The sequence below is a fragment of the Vulpes vulpes genome, chromosome 12, assembly GCF_048418805.1.
Source record: "Vulpes vulpes isolate BD-2025 chromosome 12, VulVul3, whole genome shotgun sequence".
NCBI lineage: Eukaryota > Metazoa > Chordata > Mammalia > Carnivora > Canidae > Vulpes > Vulpes vulpes.
In genome coordinates this window covers 161,514,688-161,541,629 of record NC_132791.1, presented here as the reverse complement: position 1 = coordinate 161,541,629, position 26,942 = coordinate 161,514,688, and the positions used below count along the sequence as shown (strand labels likewise).

General features: G+C 53.3%; 2 protein-coding genes and 1 long non-coding RNA gene across 4 annotated transcripts; 1 reads left to right on the top strand and 2 right to left on the bottom strand.

Moving 5' to 3' along the window:
- Window positions 1-641: 641 nt before the first annotated feature.
- LOC140594767 (uncharacterized) lies at window positions 642-2,967 on the bottom strand. Its single transcript, XR_011996019.1, has 2 exons — window positions 2,496-2,967; window positions 642-2,351 (listed from the first exon to the last, which is right to left on the bottom strand). It is a non-coding gene; the product is annotated as an uncharacterized lncRNA (long non-coding RNA).
- Window positions 2,968-3,006: 39 nt separating this feature from the next.
- On the top strand, window positions 3,007-11,791 carry ICMT (isoprenylcysteine carboxyl methyltransferase). Of its 2 annotated transcripts, none has more exons than XM_026004882.2 (5): window positions 3,007-3,353; window positions 4,146-4,234; window positions 5,061-5,230; window positions 5,986-6,203; window positions 8,347-11,791. In XM_026004882.2, the coding sequence occupies exons 1-5, from the start codon at window positions 3,159-3,161 to the stop codon at window positions 8,527-8,529; spliced, it is 855 nt and encodes a 284-aa protein (XP_025860667.2). In that variant the 5' UTR covers window positions 3,007-3,158; the 3' UTR covers window positions 8,530-11,791. The 2 variants fall into 2 exon arrangements, with proteins under 2 accessions (XP_025860667.2, XP_072587229.1); XM_072731128.1 differs by lacking the exon at window positions 8,347-11,791 and adding an exon at window positions 6,354-6,411 and having other exon boundaries at window positions 3,085-3,353.
- On the bottom strand, window positions 11,682-26,698 carry RNF207 (ring finger protein 207). Its single transcript, XM_026005119.2, has 17 exons — window positions 25,347-26,698; window positions 24,575-24,707; window positions 23,367-23,511; window positions 23,192-23,273; window positions 23,042-23,117; window positions 22,841-22,966; window positions 22,370-22,416; window positions 22,023-22,095; window positions 21,866-21,934; window positions 20,716-20,784; window positions 20,498-20,595; window positions 19,707-19,893; window positions 19,367-19,552; window positions 19,034-19,085; window positions 18,605-18,722; window positions 13,967-14,047; window positions 11,682-13,082 (listed from the first exon to the last, which is right to left on the bottom strand). Exons 1-17 carry the CDS (start codon window positions 25,535-25,537, stop codon window positions 12,911-12,913), a joined length of 1,905 nt encoding a protein of 634 aa, XP_025860904.1. The 5' UTR covers window positions 25,538-26,698; the 3' UTR covers window positions 11,682-12,910.
- Between the last annotated feature and the right edge of the window lie 244 nt (window positions 26,699-26,942).

Sequence of the window (26,942 nt, the reverse complement as noted above, 5' to 3'; positions counted from 1 at the left end):
GCCCAGTGGCCAGAGGAGGGAGAAGAAAAGTGTTGGAGGATCAGTGTTCCCTCCTGGAGAGAGTTGCAGCTACCCTGAACCGGCCCCTCCTGGCCTCCACGTGGCAAGTGGATGGGACCGAGGGCCTGTGAGTGACAAGGAGCCCCAGGAAGCTGCTCTAACAACTGACCAGGGACCCACCTGCAGGGAGGAGGGAGAGGCCAGTTCTCAGACTCTATCTTATGCGGCGTGGCTTATCTCAGGCTTGGACAAGAACAAACTTCTCACCCTGGGAAGCTGGTGTGTTGAGGTGCTTGGTCATGCCTCCAGCTTGCTCGGGCTTATCCCCTCTTCTACATTCTCTCTCTCCACAAAGGAGCCCCATTTAAGAAAAAGAAGGCTGATTTCATCCCAGCCTGAAGTTTAACTTGGAAAAGTCAAGGAGGTTCTTAGAACCCTTTGAACCGGAGGAATCCCTACTTAGGCGTGGGATAGAAAGCTACCTCAGCTGGTGGGCGAAGACCAGGAGGAGGGGCGCCCAGGGGAGACCCAGCCGAGGGACCTTCCTGCATGAGAAAGGGCTCCCTTTGTGCTTGCCTCCAAGCTCCAAGAACAAAACACATTCAAATGCTTATTTACAAAAGAAGGCAAGAGAGGCATCCCAGGGCTGAGTAGTTCACCTTTATTTTCTTATAATTTTATGGGCTGCTTGTTCTCCTGCCTGGGGAGGACACTGGAGAACAGGATGCAGAATGGACTTCTTTGATCAGATTGCTTTCCTCTCTGGTTGGAATGCAGGTCTCTGCATATGTTTCTGTCCATATCTCTGGGTGAACTGTTTCTCTGTGCATCTGTCCATCTCTGTGTGTAACTTTGTTTCTCTGGGTCTATGCCAGTGCATGCATATATTTGCTTACTTGGCTCTTTCCTCCATTACTGCTCTGTGAGTTATGGGCCCTCCCTCACTGATTCAGCAACTCCAGGCACTTCTCAAAATTCCCCTTCCCTCTGATCTGGCCATACATGGCAGGGGACTGCTTCCTCTTTCTTCCTTCTCCAAGATGAGGCTGATGGAGATGTATGGTCTAAAGGGAAGTGGTGGGCAGAGGAGAAAGTGTTGCTCAGGCTCACCTAACTAACTGGCTTTCCTGTTGCTCTGTGCCCCTAGAACAGGGACAGTCCCTGATGGTAAATCAGGGCCCTAAATCAGTGTGGACAGCAGATGCCAATGGCCAGAAAAGGAATGTCCTGGGGGCAGCTCTCTGCCCCAGGACTAACTTCACTCCCAGGAGTGAAAATGCAATGATCATTCTCTAGGGTCCCTGAGGCATCCCAGCATTGGAAGAGAGGTACTGAATCTGGGTGAGAGCATCAGAAATTGGGGGCAGTGTCAGGAGCCTGAGGTCTCAGCCTGCAGTACACCATGCCTCCTTCCTAATGTGGCACCGCAACTGGGCAACTTTGGATTTTAAAACATTAAATCTCCTTTCAATTCCCAGGAACCCAGTTTAGCAAATGTCTTCTGAACATCATTTAAACCTGGTACCGGGCTTTGCAGAACGTTATCGATACCTGATGGTGAAATCAGGACCCTACTTTACAAGAAGGCGAGGTTTGGAGGTGATTTGCCCGAACTTAAAAAGCTGGGCCAAGGCAGTGCTGAGATGAGGATTCAGTCCCAGGCTCCCCATTCTTCCCTGACCCCAGCTGCTCAGACGCCAGGCCTCCAGCCAGGTCCTGTGGGGACAGAGAGTGTGGGGCAGCCAGAGGCTCAGAAGCAGGCTTGGTTACCTGCCATGCACAGCCCGCTTGGTCTCAGAACTCTCTGACCCACTACTCTGGGCTCCAGCCTCTCCCGGGGCCTGTCCCCTATCCCAACTCCCGGCTTCCTTTCTCCTGCCTCTTGAGTCTGCAAACTTGGTGCCCGCGCTCCCTCCCTCTCCATAGATGCCCTTGCTCTCATTTTCAGCAGAAGGCTGAGTGCCCCAAGACCTAGCTCCAGCCTCTCTTCCATGCTGCCTCCTAACCTTGGATCCCTCTCTCTCCTCTCCATTCAGACTGGGCTCGGGTCCCACTTCTACCCCACCCACAGTTTACTGCACTCACTTGCTTACTTGCCTTTCTCCTCATCATCCCTCTGTGAGCTCCCCCGGGTGAGAACAGGAACCCTTTCAAAACAAGAACGTCTGATTTAAAAAGTAAATGTGGGGGATTCCTGGGTGGGTCAGCGGTTTGGCGCCTGCCTTTGGCCCAAGGTGTGATCCTGGAGTCCTGGGATCGAGTCCCGGGATCGAGTCCCACGTCGGGCTCCCGGCATGGAGCCTGCTTCTCCCTCTGCCTGTGTCTCTGCCTCTCTCTCTCTCCTTCTATGTCTATCATAAAATAAAATAAAAAATAAAATAAAATAAAATAATAAAATAAATAAAATAAAATAAAATAAAATAAAAATAATAAAAAAGTAAATACGTGTTGACCGTGCGCAATGTGGAAAATGAAAGTCACCCGGGTTCTATCACCTGGAGATGACCGCTGTTAACAAACAAACTGTGGCTTCCATCTCCGTCTTTTCCCCAGGCTCGCGCGTTTGCTTTCGCAAGACCGCCGGGTAAAGTTTTGCACTCTGCCTTTGGAAAGCCGTGGTGCAGGCTGAGCTCCTCACCATTGGCCAACGTTCCCCCTCGGTCATCCGCGCGGGGGGCAGCTCGGGCACCCCGCGGGCCGCCCCGCTCCTGCCTTGCGCGCCCGGGGGCGTCCGCTGGGCTGGGGCCGCGCGGGGCCGGCCGAGGCCGGGGTCCCTCCGGAGTTCCTGGGAGCGGGACCCTCCGCAGGTTGGGGCTGCCTTCTGGCAGACGCCCGCGTGCGCTCCTCGGCCCGGGACCCGGGTGGCCCGCGCCCGCGCCGCGCCCGCCGTTTGCCGCTAGGCCTGGGTCAGGGGGTCCCGGGGGGCGGGGGAGGGCAGGGAGAGGGCTCCCGGGGGCCGGCGGGGCGGGGCCGCTCCCGCCAAAGCCGAGCGCCGGCCGCGCGGCGCGGCGATATCGCGAGAGCTCGCGGGAGGCGCGCGGCTGCCGGCAGCGGCGCTTCCCGGCCGGCGGCGGCGGCGGCGCAGTGCGCAGGCGCGGCGGGCGGGTTTCCCCGGGCTACAGCCGGCGCCGTCGCCAGCTAGTCGGCCGCCCGGCGCCATGGCGGGCTGCGCGGCGCGGGCTCCGCCGGGCTCCGAGGCGCGCCTCAGCCTGGCCACCTTCCTGCTGGGCGCCTCGGTGCTCGCGCTGCCGCTGCTCACGCGCGCCGGCCTGCAGGGCCGCACGGGGCTGGCGCTCTACGTGGCCGGACTCAACGCGCTGCTGCTGCTGCTCTACCGGCCACCGCGCTACCAGGTGCGGCCGGGGCCGGGGCCGGGGCCGGGGCCGGGGCCGGGGCCGGGCCGGGCCGGGCGGGTTGGGCGCGGGGCCCCGTCCCCTCGGGGGAGCTGGGCGGGGAGCTGGGCCGCCTCCCCGGGGCGTGTGCTTGCTCGCTGAGCTGCGGCGGCAGCAGGGACCCCGGCGCGCGGCTCGGCGGGCGCGGGCCCCCGTCTCCGGCAGAGTGGGTGGGAAATTGCAGTCGGCGCGGCTCCGCAGCTGCGGCAGAGGCGCGTGGGGCGCGGAGGGAGCGGGCCCACGAGCTCCTTTATGTAATCGAAGGTGTGGGGACTTACCTGCAGCTGAGGCTCAGGTCGGAAGCCCCCGCACCTTCCTGGAGGGGGCCGGGCGCAGAGGCCCGCTTGCCCCGACCACATTCGCAGCGTGGTCCGGGGAGCATCCGGCCATGGGTTCGTGCGGTTTGCCCACGGCTGGCCCTGAATAGTGACAGCAATAATAAGAGTAATGGCAGCCGGAACTTAAAAACAAGGCACTCACTCTTAAGTGTTTTACGTGGGTGCTCCTCGCAGCAATCCTAAAAGGTAGCTGCGTCCTGTATGTAGGCCAACCCGAGGTCCAGAGAGGCCGGGTCACTTGCCCATGGCCACACAGCCAGAGCGGGGTGGCTGCGGGATCTGAACGCCGTCATCCCGCACCCTTGCTTTGCCCTGTTAATCTCCGGGCCCGCCAGCTCTGCCTGTTTCCTGAGGAGTAGGGTGTGTGCCCAGGGAACAGCCAGGTGGGTGACTGAGCTTTCTTGGTCTGTTTCAGATAGCCATCCGAGCTTGTTTCCTCGGCTTTGTGTTCGGCTGCGGCATGTTGCTAAGTTTCAGCCAGTCTTCTTGGAATCACTTTGGCTGGTAAGAAGGACTTTGGGAACAATGGTTTTGAGGCAGGGGTGGAAGGATCAGAGGGTCAGGACTGGTATTTCCTCATCCCCGTGTGTCTCCTCTTTGGCCGAAACCTGTTTAGGATCCTATCCGGTCTCTAACTTCCACCTAGAACTTGTGCCCATTGGTTGCTTCTGTTGCAGGCAGAGACAGGTCTCCCTGGCACCTTTCCCGTCGGTGCCCTCATCAGTAATGTGACGAGCCCTTCTCAGAAGAGGTGACAGGAAGGGGCAAGGCTCTGGCTCATCTTCACAGGCCTTTTCCATCTCTAATTTCTATTAGGTCACATCTAGTGCATCCCCCATGGCCAGTGTAGGATTTTTCCCCTATGCTATGATTTCAGGCCTTTGAGCCTTCTAGTCCCTCACCTGGATATGAACCAGTGGCTTCAAGCTAAAAAGCTTTATCTCCTGTGATCAATACTCTGAGCCGTCTAATCCTTCTTTGCTGGAATTATTTGTTTTGTTGAATTTTTGTATTCCACAGACATCGCTGATTTGATTATGTCCCACTTCTGTATTTGTATTGTGTGTAGTATCATTTTTAAAGGATGGAAGGGCTCATAATGCCTTCCCCACCAATATTTGTTTGGCCTATTACATTCTACATGTGGATGCCTGATGTCCACTCTCAGGCGACAACGGGAGCTCCTCCCATTGAATTAATTATAAGCAGAATTCACAGAATTCCATAGAATTCACAGACAGTTCTGCTGAACCCAAGTCTGTACATTGACTTATGGCTGACCTGATTCCCTTGCCCCCACTTACCTTTCTTTCTTTTTGTTTTTTAATAGGTATATGTGCTCCTTGTCACTATTCCATTATTCTGAATACTTAGTCACAGCAGTCAATAATCCCAAAAGTCTATCCTTGGATTCCTTTCTCCTGAATCACAGTCTGGAGTATACAGTAGCTGCTCTTTCTTCTTGGATAGAGTTCACACTGGAAAATATCTTTTGGCCAGGTCAGTGTGTCTGCTCTTCCCCTCTGGAAGGGAGAAGGATGGTTTTTGTGCAGGCCTGAGCGCAGTGACATGGGTTCACCTCTCAGGTATAATCTGCTGGAGCGATTTTCCCCAGATCTCTGTCCTCACTAAGCTCTTTATAAAGGACAAGCAGAGCTTGTGAATTCCACTTCTGGATTTTGAATGGAGGACATGTTGCCTTAAGCCTTCCATAACATACTGCATTGTCTGATATGAAGTCCCAACCTGGGATAGCCATAATCCTAATTTTACAGTCAGCCAACTGCATCTGCTCATTTTCTATGACTTGAGACTTTTTCACGTGAAGATTTTATTAGTGAAAACCTCTCAAATTGAACTTTCTGCAGCAAATTAAGTAAAATATGTGTGGTTCCCAGGATTCAGTAAAGGGCCAGGGTGGGAAACACTAGATCCTTCTTTGCTTCACTTAGCTGTCCTTGTCCCCAAGGAAAGGAGGGGGGCATGTGGCAGAAGGACACGGATGGGGAGCCCATCAGGTCTTTGCCATGAAGCTCTAATTGGGTTGTTGGCACTTTAAACAGATGAACAGCACAACTTAGGAGATGTGTTTTGCTTATAATTAAATTTTAATGTGATGATAAATGCTAATTGCCCACTAGCATGTTTCCTAATGTTGCTCGCCTTGGAAAAATAGGCTAATTCTTAAGTATCCACAGGGGGAGCTCCACAGTCCCATGTCTTCACTTCCTGTTTGTCACATGTCTCTCCTCCAGAACTGAAGCAGATCACCTGGCTCAGTGCCATGGGGCTGCTGATGGTGGTCTTTGGAGAATGTCTGAGGAAAGCAGCGATGTTCACAGCTGGCTCCAATTTCAATCACGTGGTGCAGAATGAAAAATCAGAAACCCACACTCTGGTGACAAGTGGCGTGTACGCTTGGTTCCGGCATCCTTCGTATGTTGGGTGGTTTTACTGGAGTATTGGAACCCAGGTACAGTATCAGAAATGACAGTGGTTGCCTTTAATCTTTTTTACTTTTCTTAAAAATTGACAATTCACATACCATAAAATTCACCATTTCAAAATGTACAGTTCAGTGGATTTCAGTGGATTTATTATGTTGTTGGTCTCCTTTAAATAGGTGCATGAGCCACCTGCCATGTTTCAAGTGAGAACAAAATAAAATGCAGAAGAACTGATGTAGCCCTTAATGTTTTTTTACTATGTACCTAAGATCTGGATGTTCTAAATTTGTAATCTCCTGACGATTCTAGGTGCTGTGACCCCCATCTGCTGTACCCTTTCCCTGCTTCTTTAAGTTAGATTAGGAGCACCTCAGTGGGTGCTTTGAGGAGAGAAAGCCTTCTGCTGCTCAAGGGGATTCTGATTTTCATCAGAAGTTGGTATTGATGAGGCCAAGGTCATGGATTAGATTTAAGGTGAGCTACAGAGGCTTGTTCTATCTCAGTTTAGAGACCGAGCCTTGTTTCCTGCCCATTGGCTCTTGAATACATTCTTTTGGTCCTAGAAAGACAAGAGAATGTGACCAGAGTTTAGGAAACTCCTCACCTCTTTGGGAAAATCCAGTCTGGGCCCCCAAGCATTCCATTGGCAATGCATGATCTGTTGGGGACTCTCTACTGACCCCCGATGGTATAGAAGGGGCAGGGTACTGCACAGGACTTATTTTAATACTTGTGTTTCTGAAACTTAAGACTCTCCTGCATCAACAATCATATTCCCTGGGAATAAGTTGTTTGAAGTTGAATCATGTCATTTGCCATAGATGCTACCCACATACAGAAGTGCTCTAGGACTGGAGTTTGCCTACCTCTGTGACTATAGGTCTCTGTGCCTGTGACCTAGTACACGTGTGTATAAATGTGGAACAGGTCTTTCCCAGGATAATACTTGTCGTGTACAAAATACTTATTCTATCTTGTTATTTGTAATGCTATTTATGATGCACTGAATGGATTTCAGGGCTCAGTAATAGGCTGTGGCCTGCATTTGGGAAATCCCGCTATAGAATATGTCGAGAAACCGCACATGTGTGCTGGCTGTGACGGCACAGGCTCCAGCATCACTGACAGGGCCAGCCTGGCTCTCACATTGGGTGCTTGGCCTCTGCCCACACACATTAAGTGAGGAGGGCAGTGCCTCAGAGGTTCACCCTGAGAGCTTATTCATTGTAAAGGGCTTAGCTTATGCTTGAAATACAGTTAAGTACCTAGTAAGCAGTGATAGGAATAAGAAGTCAAGGACATGTGCTTGGCTTTCTGGGTGAAAGTCACCCACTTGTGGAAGATACGTGTCCGTGGGGGTCCATCAGAGTGGGCAGGAGTGGAGTGTTGGGTTTCCCACACAGCACAGAAATTCCTGAGAGCTGGAAGATGTTTTTGGCCTGGAGGGACTATTTGGCAGTGGATCAGTGGGGAAGATGTTCTCAAAGTAAGAAAACCACAGAAGTAAAGATGTGAGAGGTAGTCAAAAGTAGGTACAGTCCAGTGGAAGGGGACTGGAGGAAGTGGCCAGGGCACTGCTTTTCTGGGTTTGGGCAGGGGAATGGTTTGAAGAAAAGTGATTTCATGGTAGCAGTGTATGTGGTACAGGGCTAGGCCGGGGTGGCCAGGGGCAGGGGACAAGGCAGTTGAGAGGTGATCTGTCTCACATAAGAGGAACAACAGACTAGTGTCTGAAAAAAGCTACCGAGGGGCGCCTGGGTGGCTCAATGGTTGAGCGTCTCCCTTTGGCTCAGGGCATGATCCTCGGGTCCTGGGATCAAGTCTCACATTGGGCTCCCCTCAAGGAGTCTGCCTGTCCCTTTGCCTATGTCTCTGCCTCTCTCTGTCTCTCATTAATAAAAAATTAAAATTTCTAAAAAAGAATAGAAAGAAAGAAAGAAAGAAAGAAAGAAAGAAAGGAAAGAAGCTACCGTGATGAATGTTTAGTTTGTTTGTGAAGATAGTAAGGTTTTAGCGAATGGCCTCAGATATCAAAGACCCCAATAGGATTTTGAGAGTCCCTGGGCCCTTGGCAGGAAATCCTCTGTGGATATTCAGGAGCAGCAGGTGCTGCTGGAGTTCTCAGTGTCGGGACACTCTGACCCTGATCAACTTCGTGTCCCCCGCCAGGTGATGCTGTGTAATCCCATCTGTGGCGTTGGCTATGCTCTGACAGTGTGGCGATTCTTCCGAGATCGAACGGAAGAAGAGGAGATCTCATTAATTCACTTTTTTGGAGAGGAGTACCTGGAATATAAGAAGCGGGTGCCCACAGGCCTGCCTTTTATAAAAGGGGTCAAGGTGGAACTATAACACTGCAGGAGCGGGCCAGGCTGGGCCGAGGGGCCTCCACTCTGCACGTAGCCCGGGCCCACACTGCCTCCGGTCAGCCACTCTGCCGAATGGAGTCTCTGAACCATTTTCTATGTCACCAATTACTCTTCTGGAATATCACTCAAGACCAAATGGTCAGAAGGCCTTAGGACCAAAAGACCCCACACCCTAGAGCAATCTGTTCTTGGGCTGAATCAAGGTAGGACATAGATCAAAGATGGACAAGGAGCAAATAACAGCAATACTCTACAGTGCCCCTCCAGAAGGGCCCTGGTGAGAACCCAGGCCACGCACCAACCCCCACGAGGTATTTAGTGTAACCAAGACCCCTGAAGAGAGGTGGACTCATTACGTTGAGTAAGGCTTCTTTGGCAGGAAGGGGTATGTGGGCAGCAGTGCTTAGTGTTAGAAATACATTCAAAATCCTTAACTGAAAAACACAAACAGCACAGCTTCGACCTCCTTATTTCTGTGCTTAAGTGCATGAGCATCTATACAGTTTTAAAAATAATTCTTTATAAGGCACTTTGGCTCTTAATATATTTAATCGTATTGACATATCTATTTTTTATAAATAGCAGTATAAATTCAAAGGGGATTCGGTGTTTTGGCCCCAACTTTTGTTTGGCAGAAAGGCAGCATGGACACCACCAGGCGATTTGGCTGAGTGGCTTTGTGTTCACAAGGGCACCCACGCCAGGGAGACTGTGGGCCCCTGTGGCTTTCTCTGGGATCTCGGCTCCTGCTCTTCTCCCAGGAGGGGCTGGTATCAGTGGCACGCTTGTCAGAGATGTGTCGTTTTTCTTTTATCCAAGAAATGCTAACTGCACACCGCTCTGTGTAAGGCATTGTTAAACCTTGGGAAGTACTGTTCTCCATTTATTTGGGATTTTAGTCTCATCGCATCATAGCTTATATTTTTGTGTTTCAATTGAAATCTATTAAGTATTGACTTCTATGTTCTGTTCTCAAAATTCCACCAATACTAATGCCATTTCAGACTGTCTTTTCCAAAGGGGTTCAAGCATCTATACACAATTCAAGCAAGTCAGCTCACAAAAGTCTTAAATAGAGCAAGTGATCCCAAATGAGATTTAGTCAGTATTTTTTTCAAGTCTGGGGAGAATGGTTGGCTTTAAACACATCAGCTTTAAGACCCTTGTGAATCCTGGACAAGAGAGGGCCTTGGTCTCCATGTGAAATCCTTCCTGCAGTTCGAGGTGGCGCGAACGAAGCCCACGCATGAAGGCAGCGGCCGCCCCTGGCTGCAGTGCTGCCTAGCTGCCACGCTGCACGCACCCAGCGGCTTCAAGGAGCCACTTAACCTTTCCGTGCCTAGACTCCCCATCCGTAGAATGGGGTCAATACCACCTACCTCATAGGGGTGTTGTGAAAACTTAGAAGAACAACGTAAAACCTTTTTAATACATAGATAAGAGAGATGGCATAAATGGAATCTGTACTGTGTGAGATTGCACAGACATGGACCCTGGTTAGCTGTACCAGACCCTGGAAATGTGTGTTCAAAAGAGCATGTTACCAACTCAGAAATATTATTGATTTCTAGATTTCATGGCCTAATGAATTTTTTCGTTATTATATATACCAAAGAGGTTTACGGGTTTGTTGATAACTGGAATGACACTCTTCTGGTGTGAGTGGACCCTACCATTGGCCCTTGAGAGGGCCTCACACCCAGGCCGGCCAAGGCCACTGCTGGAGCTCTCAGCAACGGGTCCCACTGACACGAACACTCCCCAGTGGGACGTCCACATGCACTTACTCTGGGAACTTCAGTTGAATCAGTTCTGATTTGTTCTCCAGGCCACACTTAGCAAAGTAAACTCCACTCATCAGGATTACAGAATGGAGGAGGGCGTGGCTGGGGTTTCGGCAGCCACCCCCAGCTCCTGGAGGGAAAGTTCTGTGCTGCATATAGCAGGATTGGATCCAGCTTTCATTCCCATGGGGATGCTGTGAAGTTATCTTTAATAGATGGAGAACAGCTAATGATGGCCCCTGGCTCTGTGGACAGAAAGTTGGAAGATGTTGGCATTTGGTGATCTCAACTTTGTCTACCTGCTGGAGTTCACGAAACCCACCTTCTTGCCAGGCCCTTGAGCTCAGAAGGTAGGCCTGGTGTTTTGTAATGAGATGCTGCCATTTACCACCTGGTCTGTAAGAGCAATCCTGTGGGCCAGAGTAGGGAGACACTCCCACCCTGACTTGTATACCCAGGACAGAAGTCAGCAGTTACTTAGGGAGAAAAGATGAACTACATAGGGGCAGGACTTGGCAAGTGATTGACTTTCATCTAGTACTGACATTTCCAGATTATTTTTAACTTTGTAAATTTAGCAATGACAGTGTACACAGCAGAGAATCAGGTTAATGAAGTACAGGGTTTTTGGGTATTCCCAAAAGCTTTTTGGGTAAAGGCCATATCATCAGTTCCCTCAAATTAAGAAACTGTCAAGAGATGACTTACTTTTTCCATTGTGGGTTTTAAAGTGGAGATTCTTAAATGGAAAAAAGGCAATGCACAGAGCAAAGCTACTTTGAAGCAGCGTAAAATGAAACATTCTATGAAGCTTTGCAGACTGGCTGAGAATAGCAGTTTACAGAAAAGAGGTAGTGAGTAGGGTGAGCTTGGCTGAAAGCAAAAGGCAGCATACCCCACTGTCCCTTCATCATTTGTAGGAACTGCTTCTTGAGCCTAAAGACTACACTTTATTATTAATCCTTTCCATTTATTTAACACTCTGAGTGATTGACATGATAGGGAAATATTCCTAAATCAATACATGTGTTAATAGCTTAGGCTCCGGAGGGTTGGCCGTAGCTCAAGCTCATCTGGTAGCAGTCCCTCTGTAGTAGGTACAGTAAACCACTGTCCCTTCTCTGCACTTTCTTACTGCCTTAGATACTCGTGCTCTCCCACTGTATCTCGCTTCTATAGTGACTTGATGAGGTTGGTGGGAGAGGCTTGCTCTCTGTGCCCTGCTGTGAGAGCTTGACGCCTTGCCCTGGGCTTGGAGGGCCAGCCTTCAGGGTGATCCCAAGCACTTGCTCTAGAGGAAGCTGTCCCGTAGCTAGGAGAGTAATTTAATGGAGTAATTATTCTACTCTTCTTTTTACATGCAGAAATGTTTATTTAAATATTTTAAATTGGATTTTCTTTCACAGATACTGAATATTCTTTCCAATTCTTAAATAAAACTGTACTTGATTTCACTATGAACCATAGTGTGATTGTCTGGGATGTAGAAACTAAGATCATGTCACCTCTGGCTAAGAAATGTCCGGTACCTACAGCACAAAACCAGATGTATTTTGGTTTGGTTTGGTATTTTGGCCCACTCAATTCTGAATTCTAATCTCTAACCAGTTCCTTAGACAGGTTCCTCCTGCCCTTTAGGCTCCTGTGGGTTTGTGATGCTCTCGAATGAGAACGCCAATGCTCCAGAACAGCAGGTGCAGAGGTGTTGGGTATTGATGTGATGTTTTCATGTATTCATTGTGGGCCGACCTGGCATATGGAAGCCATTCACTGTTGGAACTACCGAATCAAGCTGGATATCTGCTTAAAATGTGACTGTGTGGGCATTTTACCTCCAAAACTTTAAATTTTAGGTCATCTGGGTTAATTTTCCTTTTTAAGCATTTCTGAAGTTGCACCTGATAGAAGCAGCACTGTGCAGGAGTGGGAAAGTCACTTCTGGATTGTCCTTTACTATCAATAGAAGGTGAACCCAAGAGAGTGACAGTCGTCTGGAAAAGCAGGCAAAAGTTGTGGAGAAGTTATCGTGACCATCTCCTGCCACACATGCCGCCAGCCTCTTCTCCTTCACTTGGTGAACTCAGTACTTGCCTGAAAGGAAAAAACTGGAGCAATGATTTTTCATTTTTGCTGAGTCAGTGCTTAGATTACTGGGTAGAACTTGCCAGCAGGGCCATGGTTCAGGACACCCTGAATTCATTTGAGGTGGAGCAGGTGCCACAGAGTATTGTAGTCTTGTTATCTAAAGTTTAGACAGGTGCACCTGCACACAGACGTTACAGAGGTGCCAGAGTGGCGAAGGACTTGCACTGGATGTTCACTTTTTTCACATTTTCCACGTGGACTGGTCGTCCCCAGTGTCCACGATGAGGACCAAAGCTTTGTGCAATGTGAACGCAGGGAAGAGTGAAGCTTAGCTCACTTAGCCAAAGAATCTGAAATTAGGACCCATCAGACTCTGGATTTTTCTGCTGATTAGTGATTACCCTTTATTTCATGATGGGAACAACCTTTTCTTAAACATTCCAGTCTTGATGTGCATGCTGTAAAATGCCCAACCCTCAGGACCAGTCCCATTTGCTAAGTTGGGTGCTCTCTCCGTGTGGGGACATCACCCCCGTTTTTCTGCCTGGGTCTATGAGGATCTTTATTCTTGAGTGGAGGCTCTTCTGTGAGGCTGTTCAGAGTCCTGCTGTTCCCTCTGGGTTCTGGTATTTTCTCTCTCTTCTCTGTGACACTCACCAGGTCATTCCTAAAGAATACTTGACATGAGTTCTGCTCACCACCCCCCTATGCCAGTGCTGACATCCACTGAGGCTGAGGTTTGTGGAATGCTAAGCCTTTCTGGAAGGCACCAGTGGGTGAACCAGAACCTTATCATCTCCTAAAGGATTCTCCTCTCATTTCTAATGATTTTTAGTTACCAAAATATCAGCAAGCAGTTCAGGCCTTCTCAGTGCCTTGTGGTGACAACAGGTTTGAACTGACAGCCCTGGAGCATCCGAGCAGAATGTGGTGGCAGGGAGAGTGAGACTAATTTCAGTTCTGTCACCAGCCACTCTAGAGCAGCAGACTGCTCCAGGCCCTCCAGGCCCTCCAGGACCTGCCAGCTCTGATTTTCTGCAGTCCTGTTCTCCCCTGTGATGAGCACACTTCACTGAGAGCAAAATACTAAGAGAGCAGCCTATGACAGCGATGTATCTGTTCCCTGCACATTATTTTTTCCCTCTGGCAAGTATTTTGGCAAACACCGTGTCTCCAGTGAATAGTGATGCTCTCACATCGAGAGATGAGCCTCAGTCACTTTTTCTCATCTAAGTGAATCTGAGTCACTTCGTGTAAGTGCATGTGAGGCCAGTCTGCTGTGCTTGCAGCCCTCAGTGTTGTGTGTGCTGCAGGCAGCAGCCAGGGCCATTTATAATTCTAGAATGCAGGTCACATCTGTCATCTCTGAATACACTGTCCAGGTTGGGAACCTCTCTGGCCCTGTTTTTGACAAACAGACCCAGCCAAGGCCGTAGAGCTGGTCATCGTCAAGCCTGGGCCAAATGGGAAAACCTGGGGCCTGTCTCTGTGCCCCATGTTTGTCCCTGAGATTGAATCACTTACCACTTGGACTGGAGAGACTTGCCTTACCTGGCCTGAGTCTCACCGTTGGTGCTGTCATCATGCATGTTTTGTAGGTACCCTAACTGCTCGTCCGCTGGCACCTGAAACCTGTGTGAAAGGAACAGTTCTCAGGAGGCTTGAAGGCAGCAGAGTGGGCCACTGCCTGTCCTTTAGCTCCCTCTTTAGACAGGACCAAACTGAAAGAGACCATCCAGGGCCTACCTAGGGTTTGGATCCTTAGATATTGACCGAGAACCGGCACTGCTCTCATGACAGCTATGTTGTGGTCAGGAAGACATGCTGAGGTTGGGAAGAAATCATTACAGGGCCAGGCAGCAGGAAATGGCAGGAGTGGAGACGTGTGACAAGGATCCCTGGGACAGTCTGAAGCAAGAACATTCCAGGCAGAGGCTAGGAAGGGGGAACTGGTCTGACTTCTGGGGAACTGGAAGACCATTATGACTGGGGTGGTGAGGGGCTGGTTGAAGGTGGACAAGGAGGGTCCCAGAAGGGCTGTCAGGACCTAGAGTAATGGGAATTTTAGGCTTTAAGAAGATTGCTGGCCATGGAACACCCTAGAGGGGCGAAAGAAGGTCAGTGCTGATGGCCTGGCCTGGGGCTGCCATGGGGACAACACTGGGCTGAGACTGTTGTGTCAGCAGGACCCCTGGGGTTGGTTGGAAACGGAGTGAGGAAAGGAATCAGAAGACCCTTGGTTTTCTCACTTGGCCATCTGCAATGGGTGATGTGATGCCATTGGGGGATCTGAGGTACCTATGATGTGTCCCAAGTGGAGACCCCCAGGAAGGGGCAGCTAGGAGCCTGGAGCTCAGGAGGGCCTGTGCTGGGGAGGGCTTTGAGATTGTCACAGTGGGATTTTAAAGTTGGGAGACTTCTATTTTGTATTGGTTTTGCTTTTTTTTTTTTTTTTTTTTTTAATTTATTTATGATAGTCACACACAGAGAGAGAGAGAGAAGCAGAGACACAGGCAGAGGGAGAAGCAGGCTCCATGCACCGGGAGCCCGACGTGGGATTCGATCCCGGGTCTCCAGGATCGTGCCCTGGGCCAAAAGCAGGCGCCAAACCGCTGCGCCACCCAGGGATCCCTTGGTTTTGCTTTTTTAAGATTTTTAAATTTATTCATGAAAGGCACAGAAGCAGAGACACAGGCAGAGGGAGAAGCAGGCTCCCTGTGGGGAGCCTCATACAGGACTCGGGGATCAGGACCCGAGCCAAAGGCAGATGCTCAACCACTGAGCCACCCAGGTGCCTCTGGATGAAGTCCCTTAAGCATAGGGTGTGGGATGAGCAGAGGCCCTAGGACTGGGCCCTGGGGAAAGCTGGTACTTGGGCACCGAGCAGAGATGGCAGAGCAGCCAGGCAGTCTAAGAAGGGACAGCCTGAGTGGCAGGAGGGAAACAAGCATGGGCTGCCTCGGAAGCAAGAGAGGAGCATGGTGAGGTCAGCAGCCGGACCCTGCTCAGAGGCACTGCTGAAAGACCAAGTTACAGCCAGCGTTGCTGACGACAAGCGCTGTGGGAGCAGGCTTGGGGAAGAGATGGAAGAGGAGAAAGGAGAGGCAACAATGCCAGACACCTGGTGTCCTGGGAAGGGACACAGGCAGTCTCCCACCACCCTCCAAACCTCCAGGAGCGGGGCTGTAGCCTGAGCTTTCCCGTTGCCAACACTGACCACAGGCGCCATGTCCCCCCCCACCCCCCCGAGACAGGTGGGCAGGAGCATGTTATGTGAAGTAGCTTCTCACCGAAGCAGAGCACCAGAAGAAAATGTGCACAAACTAAGAATGAGGCTTGGTACATGTGCACAGCCTGAACAAGCTGAGTAGGCAGCACGCAGAATGTCACCTCCACCCAGAGGCCCCTGGGGACAATCACTTGTTCTATCCAGTTTTGAGGTTTTATAAATGGAATTGCATAGTATGTGGAGCATGAATGCCAGGTGACGATTTTGAATGCCAGGTGAGGAGACAACATTGCAACTAGGCCTGGATAGACCAGGATTGCATCACAACGGTGCAGGAGCTATGCCGAGTCTAACCTCTCTGCACGTGTGCCAGGAGGGTCACTTGAAGGGTGGCTCAGCAGTTCTGGACGAACGTGTAATTGCACACACTTTAATCTCCCTTCTTCCTCAAACTCACTAAAATTCTAGTAAAGAGGCCAAAACAATGGGAAGAAACCTCTCCAGATTGAAAACAGAAAAGGAAAAAACACCAAAATTTTGGAAGCTGGAGGGCACGCGGACAGCGGTTAACTACCTCAGTAGACATGAGAAAGCTGAGTTCAGAATGGACATCGGGACCAGCCGAGGCCCAACTTGGTTCACACTACCGAATCCTAGGGGGCCCAGCAGCTGGCAGCCCCCTCGCCTCTGCAACAGGGAGGACAGGATACAAGTTGGGGGTGGGGTGACAGTCAAGACCCCTACCTTGGAGCAACTGCCGCTCCCCTACCCTGCAGCCCACAAAGGGTTAGCCTCTGGGGGGTGCCACACAGGGGTGAGAACTGCAGAAAAACAGGTGTGCCTGCAAATGCTCCCCACCGTGGCCTTCAGGAAGGAGACTAGGGAAACACAAGAAAGCCCTGCCCACCCCAATCCCCTGCATTGAAGCACCACTGATGTGCTCTGAGCATCAGTCTGCTCCTGCCCTCCTCCACCCCTGCTCCTAATCAAAGACCTGAGAAAAGCCTTTAGCGTGGAAGATAGAAAACCAAACAACAACTTGGAAGAAGCTGACAAGGGAGAAAGAAACAACACACACATATTAGCCTCTGAGGGGTAACCATGGCCATGAACAGCAGAAGGCTATGAAAAAAGTCCAAGGTAGAAAACGAGCTCTTGAGATGCCTGGGTAGCTCAGTGGTTGAACCCCTCCCTTTGGCACAGGGTATGATCCTGGAATCCTGGGATCGAGTCCCACATTGGGCTCCCTGCATGGAGCCTGCTTCTCCCTCTGCCCATGTCTCTGCCTCTCCTTCTCTGTGTGTGCTTCTCATTAATAAATAAATAAAATCTTTTTAAAATTTTATTTATTTATTCATGAGAGACACAGGCAGAGATGCAGGCACTCACTTCTTCAGCTAAGCTGCTGAGCCCCCCGGGCTGCCTAATAAATAAAATCTTAAAAAAAAAAAAAAAAAAAGAAAGAAAGAAAAGAAAACAGGAGCCCTTGGAAATGGAAAGCAATGAAAATTTAAAAACAGCTCTTGGAAACGTTCTTCAAAAATTAACTCAGTAAAAAAAAAAAAATTTTAACCCAGTAGAAGGGTTGGAAGAAAAAGGACATCTCACAGAAAGTACAGCAGAGAGAAAGAGGAGAAAACACTGGAAGGTAAATCAGAGGGCCAACCCAGAAAAGCCAATCTCCATTCATGGGCATTCCAGAAAAAGCAAAAGTGAAATCAACTCACTGGTTCAAAAAGACATGTGTCAAAACTAAAGGACATGAACTTCCAAACTAAAAGGACCCACCAGTCCAGTCCTGTCTAGTGGATGGAAGTAGACCCTCACCAGTGGGAAGTTTCAGAACCCTGGGAGCAGGGACTCCTGGGTGGCTCAGCGGTTGAGCATCTGCCTTCGGCTCAGGGCGTGATCCCATGGTCCCCGGATCGAGTCCCATGTCGGGCTCCCTGCATGGAGCTTGCTTCTCCCTCTGCTATGTCTCTGCCTGCCTCTCTCTCTCTCTCTCTCTCTGTGTGTTTCTCATTAATAAATAAATAAAATCTTAAAAAAAAAAAAAAAAGAACCCTGGGAGCAGAGGAAATTCCACAAGCTTCTAGAAAGAATAACTAGGTCTTGTCACAAGGATGAGGAATCAGAACACTTTCATACTTCTCAAAGGCAGCCTAGGAGGCCAGAAAATAATACAGCCATGCTGTCAAAAAAAAGTAATTTCCAATCTAGAATTTCAATCTAGAATCCGATACCCAGCAAAACTATCAGTCAAGTGTGAAGGCAGAATAAAGACGTTTCAGACTGGTGCTGTCCAAAATAATGGACCTCCTGTGGCCCCTAGTTCAAAGAGCTATGGTGGGGGTGATGGACTACACCAAGCCATGAAAGAGGAAATGTGGGTTACAGGAAACAGGTCGCAGGCAGGAGCGAGGCAAATGGGAGTCCCCAAAAGGGTGGCAGAAGAAGAGCTCAGGCTGAGGGCTGTCCCCCGACCAACAGGGCAACCAGCCCACCCTGGAGCCAGGTGACTCAAGAGACAGGCACGCTGAGAACCTGCCACAAACATCCCTCTGCCACTGTAACACTTTCTGATGCCCAAGTACAGTGCTAAGAGCCTAGCCTTGTCTAGACTTGGCTTAACCATGTAGTGAGGAACCTCTGCTCTCTCTTCTGTCCTGCTGCCCAGATCTTCTGAGGGCCCTTATTACACCCCAGAGAACTATCTTTTGCTTTGACCTATACCTTAGGGCTAATGGTGGGCGATTTTGTGCCTAGAAGCAGAACCCCAGGCAGCCCACTCATTCTGTGTTTTTGGAGATGTCTAGAACCTGATCTGCCCGGATGCCCTGAGTAAACCCTCATCACCTGACCCACGGACGTCCTGAAAAGAGCTCTTCTGGATGTGTGGCTCCTTTCCCACACACATTCTGAAGTGTCTTAGGTCCCCTGCATACACCCCCTGGTCTCACCTTGGCTCTAGCCTCTCCTTCACCTTGGCAATGGAGCGGACGTAGGGTGTGATCTGCTTGGTGAAGGTGGTCAGATATGCATTCTCTTGCTTCAGCTGGAGAAGGTCATGGAGCTGGGCTGTGGGGGCCAAGGCCAGAGCATTTGGTCTTATCTTACTGGCTTCAGGTTTTTACTGTCAAGCTGGGCACCACTGAAATATCCCAACTACTTCAGCAATTGCCTCTTAAAGAGCAACCTAAGACTTGAGAAGGCATCCTGCTTACCTCATGTGCATCATTTTGGGGCATTAGTAATTGTGGGGCAAAGTCAAAGACTATAGGGAAGAGCACGGGAGCTTGTATCTGGTTAGTAGGTAACTGACTTCCTGCCCCGCCAGCTTGTGGGTTAGCTCCAGGACAGGGGTGCACCCAGGAGCAGTTTCCTAGGACCTTCGTAAATCTCCTGCTCATTAGCCACCCGCTGGTAGGATTCCTCCCAAATCTGAAAGAGAAAGTGAGTTGAATGTTACAGATGGCCATGAATTGGAATTTCCATTGGTGGCATTTCTGTCCTCTAGCGTCTCAGGGCCATAGGGCACCCTGAGCTAGTTCACCCGGTTCTAGGAAGCAGAGACCCAGGATCCAGAGCCTGCCACACCAGTGTCTTCTGGTGGACCAGGCGACGGTCCTCTTCCTCTACCCCTTTCCTGTCTGCGGGTAGCCCATGTATAAGTGGACAGGCAGGGCTGCAGTGGTGTTCGGTGCCTGGGGAGAGGGGCTTACCTCCTGAAAGACTGCTCTCATCCCCTCCAGGGCCGCGTACTCCGAGGCAATCTGTGCATCCACCTGCAGGGACCTGTGCAGGATGTCTCCCATGATCTCGGCCTTGATGAGTGAGTGGTGCTTGGTGAGGCCCCGGTGCAACTCTTGTACCTGGTCCTTCAGGTTCTGTATCTCTGCCTGCAGGCGCTGTGCACAGAGACCTAGTGAGCGCCTGTGGTTCCTGCAAGGCTGTGTTCACCATGGGGGCCAAGTGGCCAGGAAAGATTCGGCCACTGCACTTTGGTGAGAGGAAGAGGGGGGCAGGGCCTTTCCCAGCCTGCAGGTCTTTGGCCCCACTCACCCGGTAGGAGCCCTCATAGTGGCGGCAGTGCTCTGTGAACGTTGTGTCCTCCCCCTCTGCCAGCAGCACCTTGGTGCTGATGGACCGGTGCAGTGTGGGCTTTTGGACCAGTGACCCCGATGTCTTTCCCACTGGAGAAGGGCGGCTGGGCACCATCAACACCTTGGAGCCTGAGCCTGCTGCTAGCCTGAGGAGAGAGCTACTGTGAATGAGGTGTGTGTGTGGGGGGTCTCCTCCAGGCTCTCAGCCTCTTCCCCCTGGACTGCACACCACAACCACCCAGGAGCTCTAAAGATGCCTCTCTGCAAGGCCCACCGAGACCAAGGATGTCAGCGTGGTATTTTAAAAACTCCCCAGGGACATGTCAGTGTACGGACAAGAGTCCTGGCTAGAGAGTAAACTCACACGTGGGACTTTGGACATTTGGCCTGACGCCCTGTCTCCCTTGACTGGGGCCCTGGGGTCCCTGGCACATACATCCAGCTCAGGCATTTCTCTGAAGTCCTCTGGTGTCTCTGGCTCTCCAGACTGGGGCCCAGATTATGCCTTATCCCAAGCCACCCCTTCCTTTCAGTCTCTACATGCTGCAGCCTGGTGGTGGAGACTGCAGTGGCCACTGGGCACAGCACCCAAGTCCTTCGCATCCTCTCCTAACCAGGCTCTGTATCAGGTCCCAAAGGGACTTCCAGTCTCTGGGGAGGGCGGCAAGCAGCCTGTCCCTGCTGCGAGGGGTACCTGGTGCCACCCCCACACCTCATTCTTATGGCAGGGAGGGCACCCCAGCTGCTCACATGTTGGTGCTGCTCCCAGCACCTGTCACCTGGTGAGGCCCCAGCAGCAGCAGTGGCTCCAGGCAGTGTGCAAACTCAGCGCGGTGGTCACTGGTGATCTGGGCGACAGGAGCAGGTGGTGAGGTGGCTGTTTTGGCTGCCGCCCACCCACCCCTCAAGCCCACCCACCTCTCAAGCCCACTTACCCCTCAAGCCCACCCCTTGCACTGCCCCTGTACCTTGCTATTCTGTGCTGGCCGGAGGCGCTGGGGACGGGTGACAATGCCCTGCAGCCTCTCCATCAGCTCCTGCAGCAGGAGGAGGATGCTCAGGCCAGTAGGAGTGGGGGGTGGGGGGCAACAGTGAGGCCCAGGGCCCTGAGGGCAAGGCTGTCTTTGGCACTTTACCTGCTGTGCACTGGGGGCTCCAGCCCTTCCCTGGGACCATCCCAGAACCCCACAGCACCCCAGCCCCAAACCCCAGAGGAAAGTTGGGGGTGGCTGGACTCCAGTAGACGCTCCATACTTTGGGGGAGTAGAAGCTCATGCTCCTTTCAGGCTTTGCTGTTATTTTATTTTATTTATTTTAAGATTTATTTATTTATTTATTGGGGGGAGGGGCAGAGACACAGGCAGAGGGAGAAGCAGGCTCCATGCAAGGGAGCCCAACATGGGACCCGATCCCGGGTCTCCAGGATCACACCCCGGGCTGCAGGCGGCGCTAAACCGCTGTGCCACCAGGGCTGCCCTTCACTGTCCTTTTATTTTATTTATTTATTTATTTTTATTTTTTAAAGATTTTATTTATTCATAGAGACAGAGAGAGAGAGAGAGGCAGAGACACAGGCAGAGGGAGGAGTAGGCACCATACAGAGAGCCTGATGTGGGACTCGATCCACGGTCTCCAGGATCACGCCCTGGGCTACAGGCGGCACTAAACCGCTGCGCCACCGGGGCTGCCCTTCGCTGTCCTTTTATTTTTTTTTTTTTTTTTTATTTTTTTTTTTTTTAAATTTTTATTTATTTATAATAGTCACACAGAGAGAGAGAGAGAGAGAGGCAGAGACACAGGCAGAGGGAGAAGCAGGCTCCATGCACCGGGAGCCCGACGTGGGATTCGATCCCGGGTCTCCGGGATCGCGCCCTGGGCCAAAGGCAGGCACTAAACCATTGCGCCACCCAGGGTTCCCCCTTCGCTGTCCTTTTAAAAGGGACACAGCTGCCCCCCAAATGGTTTGCAGATGATGGCATGGAGGAGGGGAAGGTAAGTGCAGAGAGCCCTGGTCCAGCCAAGTGGCAGGCTGCCAAGCCCTGAGGTGGCAGTCTTGAGTGTGCAGGGTGGGCTTCTGGTGGGAAGGGGGGAGACCCCTCAAGAGCTAGGGGGACTCACATAGCCCAGGTCCAGGAACTCAGCCTTACTGGCCAAACTGAGGAAGGAAGAGCAGATGACCAGGTGGACCTATGGGAGGGACACCACTCAGTACCTAGCCAGGGCAGGGAGGCCTCCCAGCTGGGGTGCCCAGCCCTGTATCCCTGGTTCCCCTTACCTGCAGTGTGGGCAGTAGAGTGGCCAGGTGGGAGAGCTGGTCCTTGAAGGCCTTGTCCTTCTCTTCATATTGGCTGGGGGTGGGAGGAGTGGGGGGCAGGCAGTCTCATCTCCCAGGGGAGTGCTGCTCACCCCCACGAAGTGGGGACCTCAGAAGCCAGAAGTTCCATCTCCCCACCACCTTTGTCCATCCTTCTCCATCACCAGTTCCCTGCATCCTGAGTCACCCTGCCCTCACCCAGAGGTCTCGCTCCCCAGGGTGGGGCAGGGTCTGCCCAGGTCCAGGCAGTGAGGTAGGCGAGGCGTATAGAGCCAAGGCACAGGGGTGGAAACCCCATCACCACTCACCTCTGCACAGCCTGCAGCAACAGCATTTTCTTCTCTGCCAGTTTGTCCTGAGAGGGACAGCCAGCTTCTGACTGGGCATGCACCCCCCGCCTCCCAGCACTCACCCACTCCTGGGTCCTAGCTGCACAGCTGGTTGGGCTGGCTGTGTCTCCGTCTCTGGCCGCCGCGTCTCTGGCCTCCTAGCTTTCCCTTCCTGCATCCCACCACCTGAGAGCCCTGGTGCCCTCACCTGAAATGTCACCTCCTGGGGGAAGCCTCCCACCCCTCCCCACTAGCACCACTTGGGGGTGGAACTCATCTGGCCACTGTGCCCAAGTAACCCCTGGAAGTAGTTCTGTGCCTGCTACCCTGCTACACAGTGAACCCCACAAGGCCAAGTTGGCGGGGGGGGGGGGGGGGGGGGGGTTGTGGGTACCAGGTCAGGCTGATGAGGATGCTCAGCCCATGGGGTCCAGTCCCCACTACCCTCACCTGCATGCTGCCGAATAGGGCATGGATGGCGGCCTCCTCCTCCGCTGCACTGCGACGCACCTCCTCTACCATGGCCTGCAGCAGCGCGATGGCCTCCCGCGTGGCCGTCTGCAGGGCCTTCACGGCCTGGCAACAAGGCGACCTCAGCCAGGCAGGCGCGCACATCCCCGGCCCCCGGCGCGCTGGGTACCCCGCGCTCACCAGCACCGCCTGCTCCAGCCGCTCGCAGCCCTGCACATATGCTGACTCGAGATCCACGCAGTGCGCCCGGCTCTCCCTGCGGGGAGCCCGCGCATGAGCCCAGCTCATGGCCGCCCTAGAGCCCCCTTGCCTCCCGCGCCCTCTACCCACCCCTGCATGTCCCGGAAGCAGCGGATGCACAGCAGCGACTTCTTGTCAGTGGAGAACATGATGTAGGGCTCCGCGTGCAGTGCTGCGGCGGGAGCGGCAGTGAGGGCTCCGGCAGGCCCGCCACAGTCAGGCCCCCGCAGGCCCCCGCAGGCCCCCCCGGGCACGCCGCACTCACTGCACTTCTGGAGCACGTCGCGGCTGCGCTGGCCCAGGGCCACGATGTCATGGCGCGCGAACATGCGTGCCTGGTGCGTCTCCTCGCGGCAGCGCGCGCACAGTGGCTGCCCACACGTGTTGCAGAAGTACGTGGTCTCCGCATCCTAAGGACGGAGGACCGAGCGCGGCCTCAGCCTGCCCTCGGGCTGCTGGGGAGCCTGAGCCCGCACCAAGCAGTCTCAGCCTGGGGCAGGCACGGCTACAAGTGGCCCTCTCCTGCCATCCCCACGCTCTAATATACCCCGTACACAGATGAGAAGAGACAGGGAAGGGGTGGGGACCGAAACAGTTCACCTACAACAAACTTTCTTGCTTGAAGGCTTTCCAAGCCCTCCTTGGCACCCTCAATAGTGGCCAGATGAAAGTGGCCACCCCGGCCACGTGGAGTCACACATGGCTGGGAGAGAAAAGGGAATGAGGGTCTATTGTTTCCCTTCCCTAGGCCAGAGCCAGGGTGGGGAGTCCAGGTCTTGGACCGCAGCTGTGACTTTGACCCCAGCAGTGGCTATGAGAGCACAGACCCCAATTCCTTACTTTGGCAATCAAGGCCATTTCCTCCCCTATTCTCCCTACCTTCAGCCCCTAACCTCCTGCTGGTTGTTTCTCTCCTGTTAGATCTCACTCATCCCAGCACTTGCCCAGCACACTCCGAGCATTTGCTCCTGCAGCACTGTCCCCCTGAGACTTGGGATACCCAATCTGGCTTCCACAGGCAGAGTCTGGAAGCCCGGCCTCTGCTCCTTGGTCTTTTATAGACTCAAGGGGTAGGCAGGAACACCCCTTCCCAATAGCACATTGTCCTCCCTTTCCCTTGGGCTGCAGGTAGCTGCGGATAGCTCCCCAGGTAGCAGAGGCCCTCAAGGACAGGCTCAAGCCAGAGCACTGGACTGCCCTCCCTGTGCCAGGCCTCAATACCACCCTGGGTTGGGGACCAGTAATCGAATGACTTTAAACTCTGCCACTATCTGGCTAGTGTTTCAAGTCACTTATTCTGGACCTCAGTCACCCCACCTGTAAAATGGGGCCCACATTTGGGATGCAGGGTGCTTTAGGTTTTGGAGAATCCACTGACAGACAACCGTCTAAGGACATGTTGGGCACACACTGGGAGCATCAGGATTGTCAAACCTGGCCCCCTTGTTCCAGCCCACCCCCAGCCATCCCTGCCTGCTTAGTGCACTCCAGGTCACAGTTGGCACAGTGCACCACCTCTGTGCCATCCCCTGAGCTGGCCACCAGGAACTGCAGCAGCCGATCCACCGGAGGGAGCCCGCTGGGGCCCTTCACCGCCGTCTGGTGTCTGTGGAGAAGCTGCAGCCAAGATCCAGATGCCCCTTCCCAATGGCTCCCTATCACATTCCCACCCCCCACATTCCAGGCTGGAACTAAAAATAGGGTGGGGCATCTGCTATAAATAGCTCAGCTACTGCTCACTCTGACTCTGTCCCTCCCTCTGCCCAGTACTGGGTGAATCCTGGGGGCTTTGGGGTTGGCAGCCTGGGATGTCAAAGATAACCCCCCCCACTAGCACCCCCTCACTGCATTGCACAAATGTAAGGACACCACTTGTAACTTGAGCCAACATAACCTGCTTATGTTGACCTAAGACTCAGGGGATCCCCGAAGTGAATTTCTGGGAGCGTTATAACTGCTGTGATGCTATCCTGTACTGCACCAGCATTGCGACCCAACGGGATCCGGGTTCTAGCCTCCCTCTTGCCTCCTGGCTTTCTATGGAGGGCCTTTGGCCAGTCACTGTGGACCTCCGTGAGCCTGCTCTGTATAATGGGCGGGAGCCCGTGCATTCTAGTGCTGAGGGGTGCGGGCCAGGTGCAGCTGGGAGTCAGAGCCTTGCCGGCCCTGCACCTGTTCCCCAGCCCCCCGGAGCCAATCTCCCCGGGGTAGGGTGGGGTGTCCGTTGGGGCTTTGAGGCACTCACTGGCACAGCGGGCAGGCGAGACGACCGTCGGTGGCGCGGCCGCGCAGGCAGCCGGCGCAAAAGTCGTGGAAGCAGTCCAGCAGGCACGGACGCTCGAACTGTGCGTGGCACAGCGGGCACACCAGCGGGTGGCCGCTCGCGGAGTCCAGGGAACCCAGGTCGTCCAGGGGCGCGAAGATAGCGCCCGACATCTTCTGGGAGAGCTCAGGAAGGCGGCGGACGGGCCCGGTGCGGGGACCGGCTGCGGAGCCCGCCAGCGCCCAGCCACCCTGTCCTCCTCCGCCTGCGCGCGGCTCCCTCTTCTCTACCTGGATCCGACGGGGCGCGCAGCGATCGTGGAGCGGGAAGCAGCTAGGCCCGGGCTGGGGTCTGGGGCGTCCAGAGCAGGGAGAAGGGGCAGGGGGCGAGCGGAGGGGTCCTGTGCGCGCTCCCCTCCTCTCCGCACCCCCTCGGTGGTCCTGGAGGTCGGGCCGCAGGACCCGGCAATGCGTCCCGGTCTATCCAATGCCTAGCCTCTCCAATTTCCACTTCGCCTTCCTCGCCTCACTCCCACCCCAGGAATTCCCGTCCTGATGTCCTCTGGGTGACCTGCAGGCGACACCCCTTCCGTGCGGGGCCGCAGCATTGCCCGGGCATGGTGTCCGGCCCACCCTTCCCAGGCCGGCCGCTGCGCCCAGCTAGGGATCCGGCCGCAGAGCCGAAGGCCGGGCTGGAAAGAACGGGGCGTGGGTCCGAGGCTAGGACTGGCCCCCGCCTGGGATGATGGAGCCGGGACCCCGGAGCCGCAGGAGCGCCGCTCGGGGCGGGACCCGACGACCCAGACTCCGGGCTCTCCAGGGGTGCGGAGGCACCCTGGCTGGGCCGGCTCTCTCCCTGCGGACTGGAGCTGGGACGCGAGTGGGTCAGCGGGTCCCCATTTAGCCCTCGGCCAATCCGGGGCGCCAGGGAGCAGCGACCGCCTCTCTGCAGACAGCGGGTGCTGGAGAGAGTGTGGGGGCAGGCGCGGAATCCCAGGCCAGCCCCTGGCTGGTTGGGGTCCCTAGGCCAAGTCACTGACCTCTCAGAGCCCCAGAGCTTGGGTGAGTCAGGGCCGGCCTCTTGGTGCTGCGCCTGAGTTTAATGAAGTGAAACGCGCCTACTAGGCTTCTAAATAATTAAAGCCCCAACCCCCATTACCATCCAAGTTCCCAAAAAGAAAGGCTGGGCGTGGGGCACCTGGAAGGCTCAGAGGTTGAGTGTCTGCCTTCAGCTCAGGTCGTGATCCCAGTGTCCTGGGATCAAGTCAGGCATTAGGTTCCCCACAGGGAGCCTGCTTCTCCCTCTGCCTAGGTCTCTGCCTGTCTCTCATGAATAAATAAATAAAACCTTTTTTAAAAAGGGGCTGGGCTTGGGAGGGAGAGGAGGTTCTGAGCCTTTTCTGGCAGGTCTCCCTCTGCTGTTCTTGGCCTGGCTAGTGCTTGTTTATCCCAGAGTGATTTTCTCCTGAGTGCCTTCCATCCTTATGTCATTATTTGCCTTCTCTGCACGTGTAAACCTGAGCTCTGGGAAAGCAGCCTCTGTCTCTGCATCTCTTGAAATCAGTCAAGCTGAGAGCCT

Excerpts from the sequence above, each read along its gene's own strand:
- ICMT (XM_026004882.2), top strand. The coding sequence starts at position 3,159 with ATGGCGGGCTGCGCGGCGCGGGCTCCGCCGGGCTCCGAGGCGCGCCTC. Across the intron at positions 3,354-4,145 it reads ACCGGCCACCGCGCTACCAG|ATAGCCATCCGAGCTTGTTT; the intron begins GTGCGGCCGGGG and ends GGTCTGTTTCAG. Across the intron at positions 4,235-5,060 it reads TCTTGGAATCACTTTGGCTG|GTATATGTGCTCCTTGTCAC; the intron begins GTAAGAAGGACT and ends GTTTTTTAATAG.
- RNF207 (XM_026005119.2), bottom strand. The coding sequence starts at position 25,537 with ATGTCGGGCGCTATCTTCGCGCCCCTGGACGACCTGGGTTCCCTGGAC. Across the intron at positions 22,967-23,041 it reads GGCTGGAGCAGGCGGTGCTG|GCCGTGAAGGCCCTGCAGAC; the intron begins GTGAGCGCGGGG and ends CCTTGTTGCCAG. Across the intron at positions 20,596-20,715 it reads GGCCAGCACAGAATAGCAAG|ATCACCAGTGACCACCGCGC; the intron begins GTACAGGGGCAG and ends CCTGTCGCCCAG.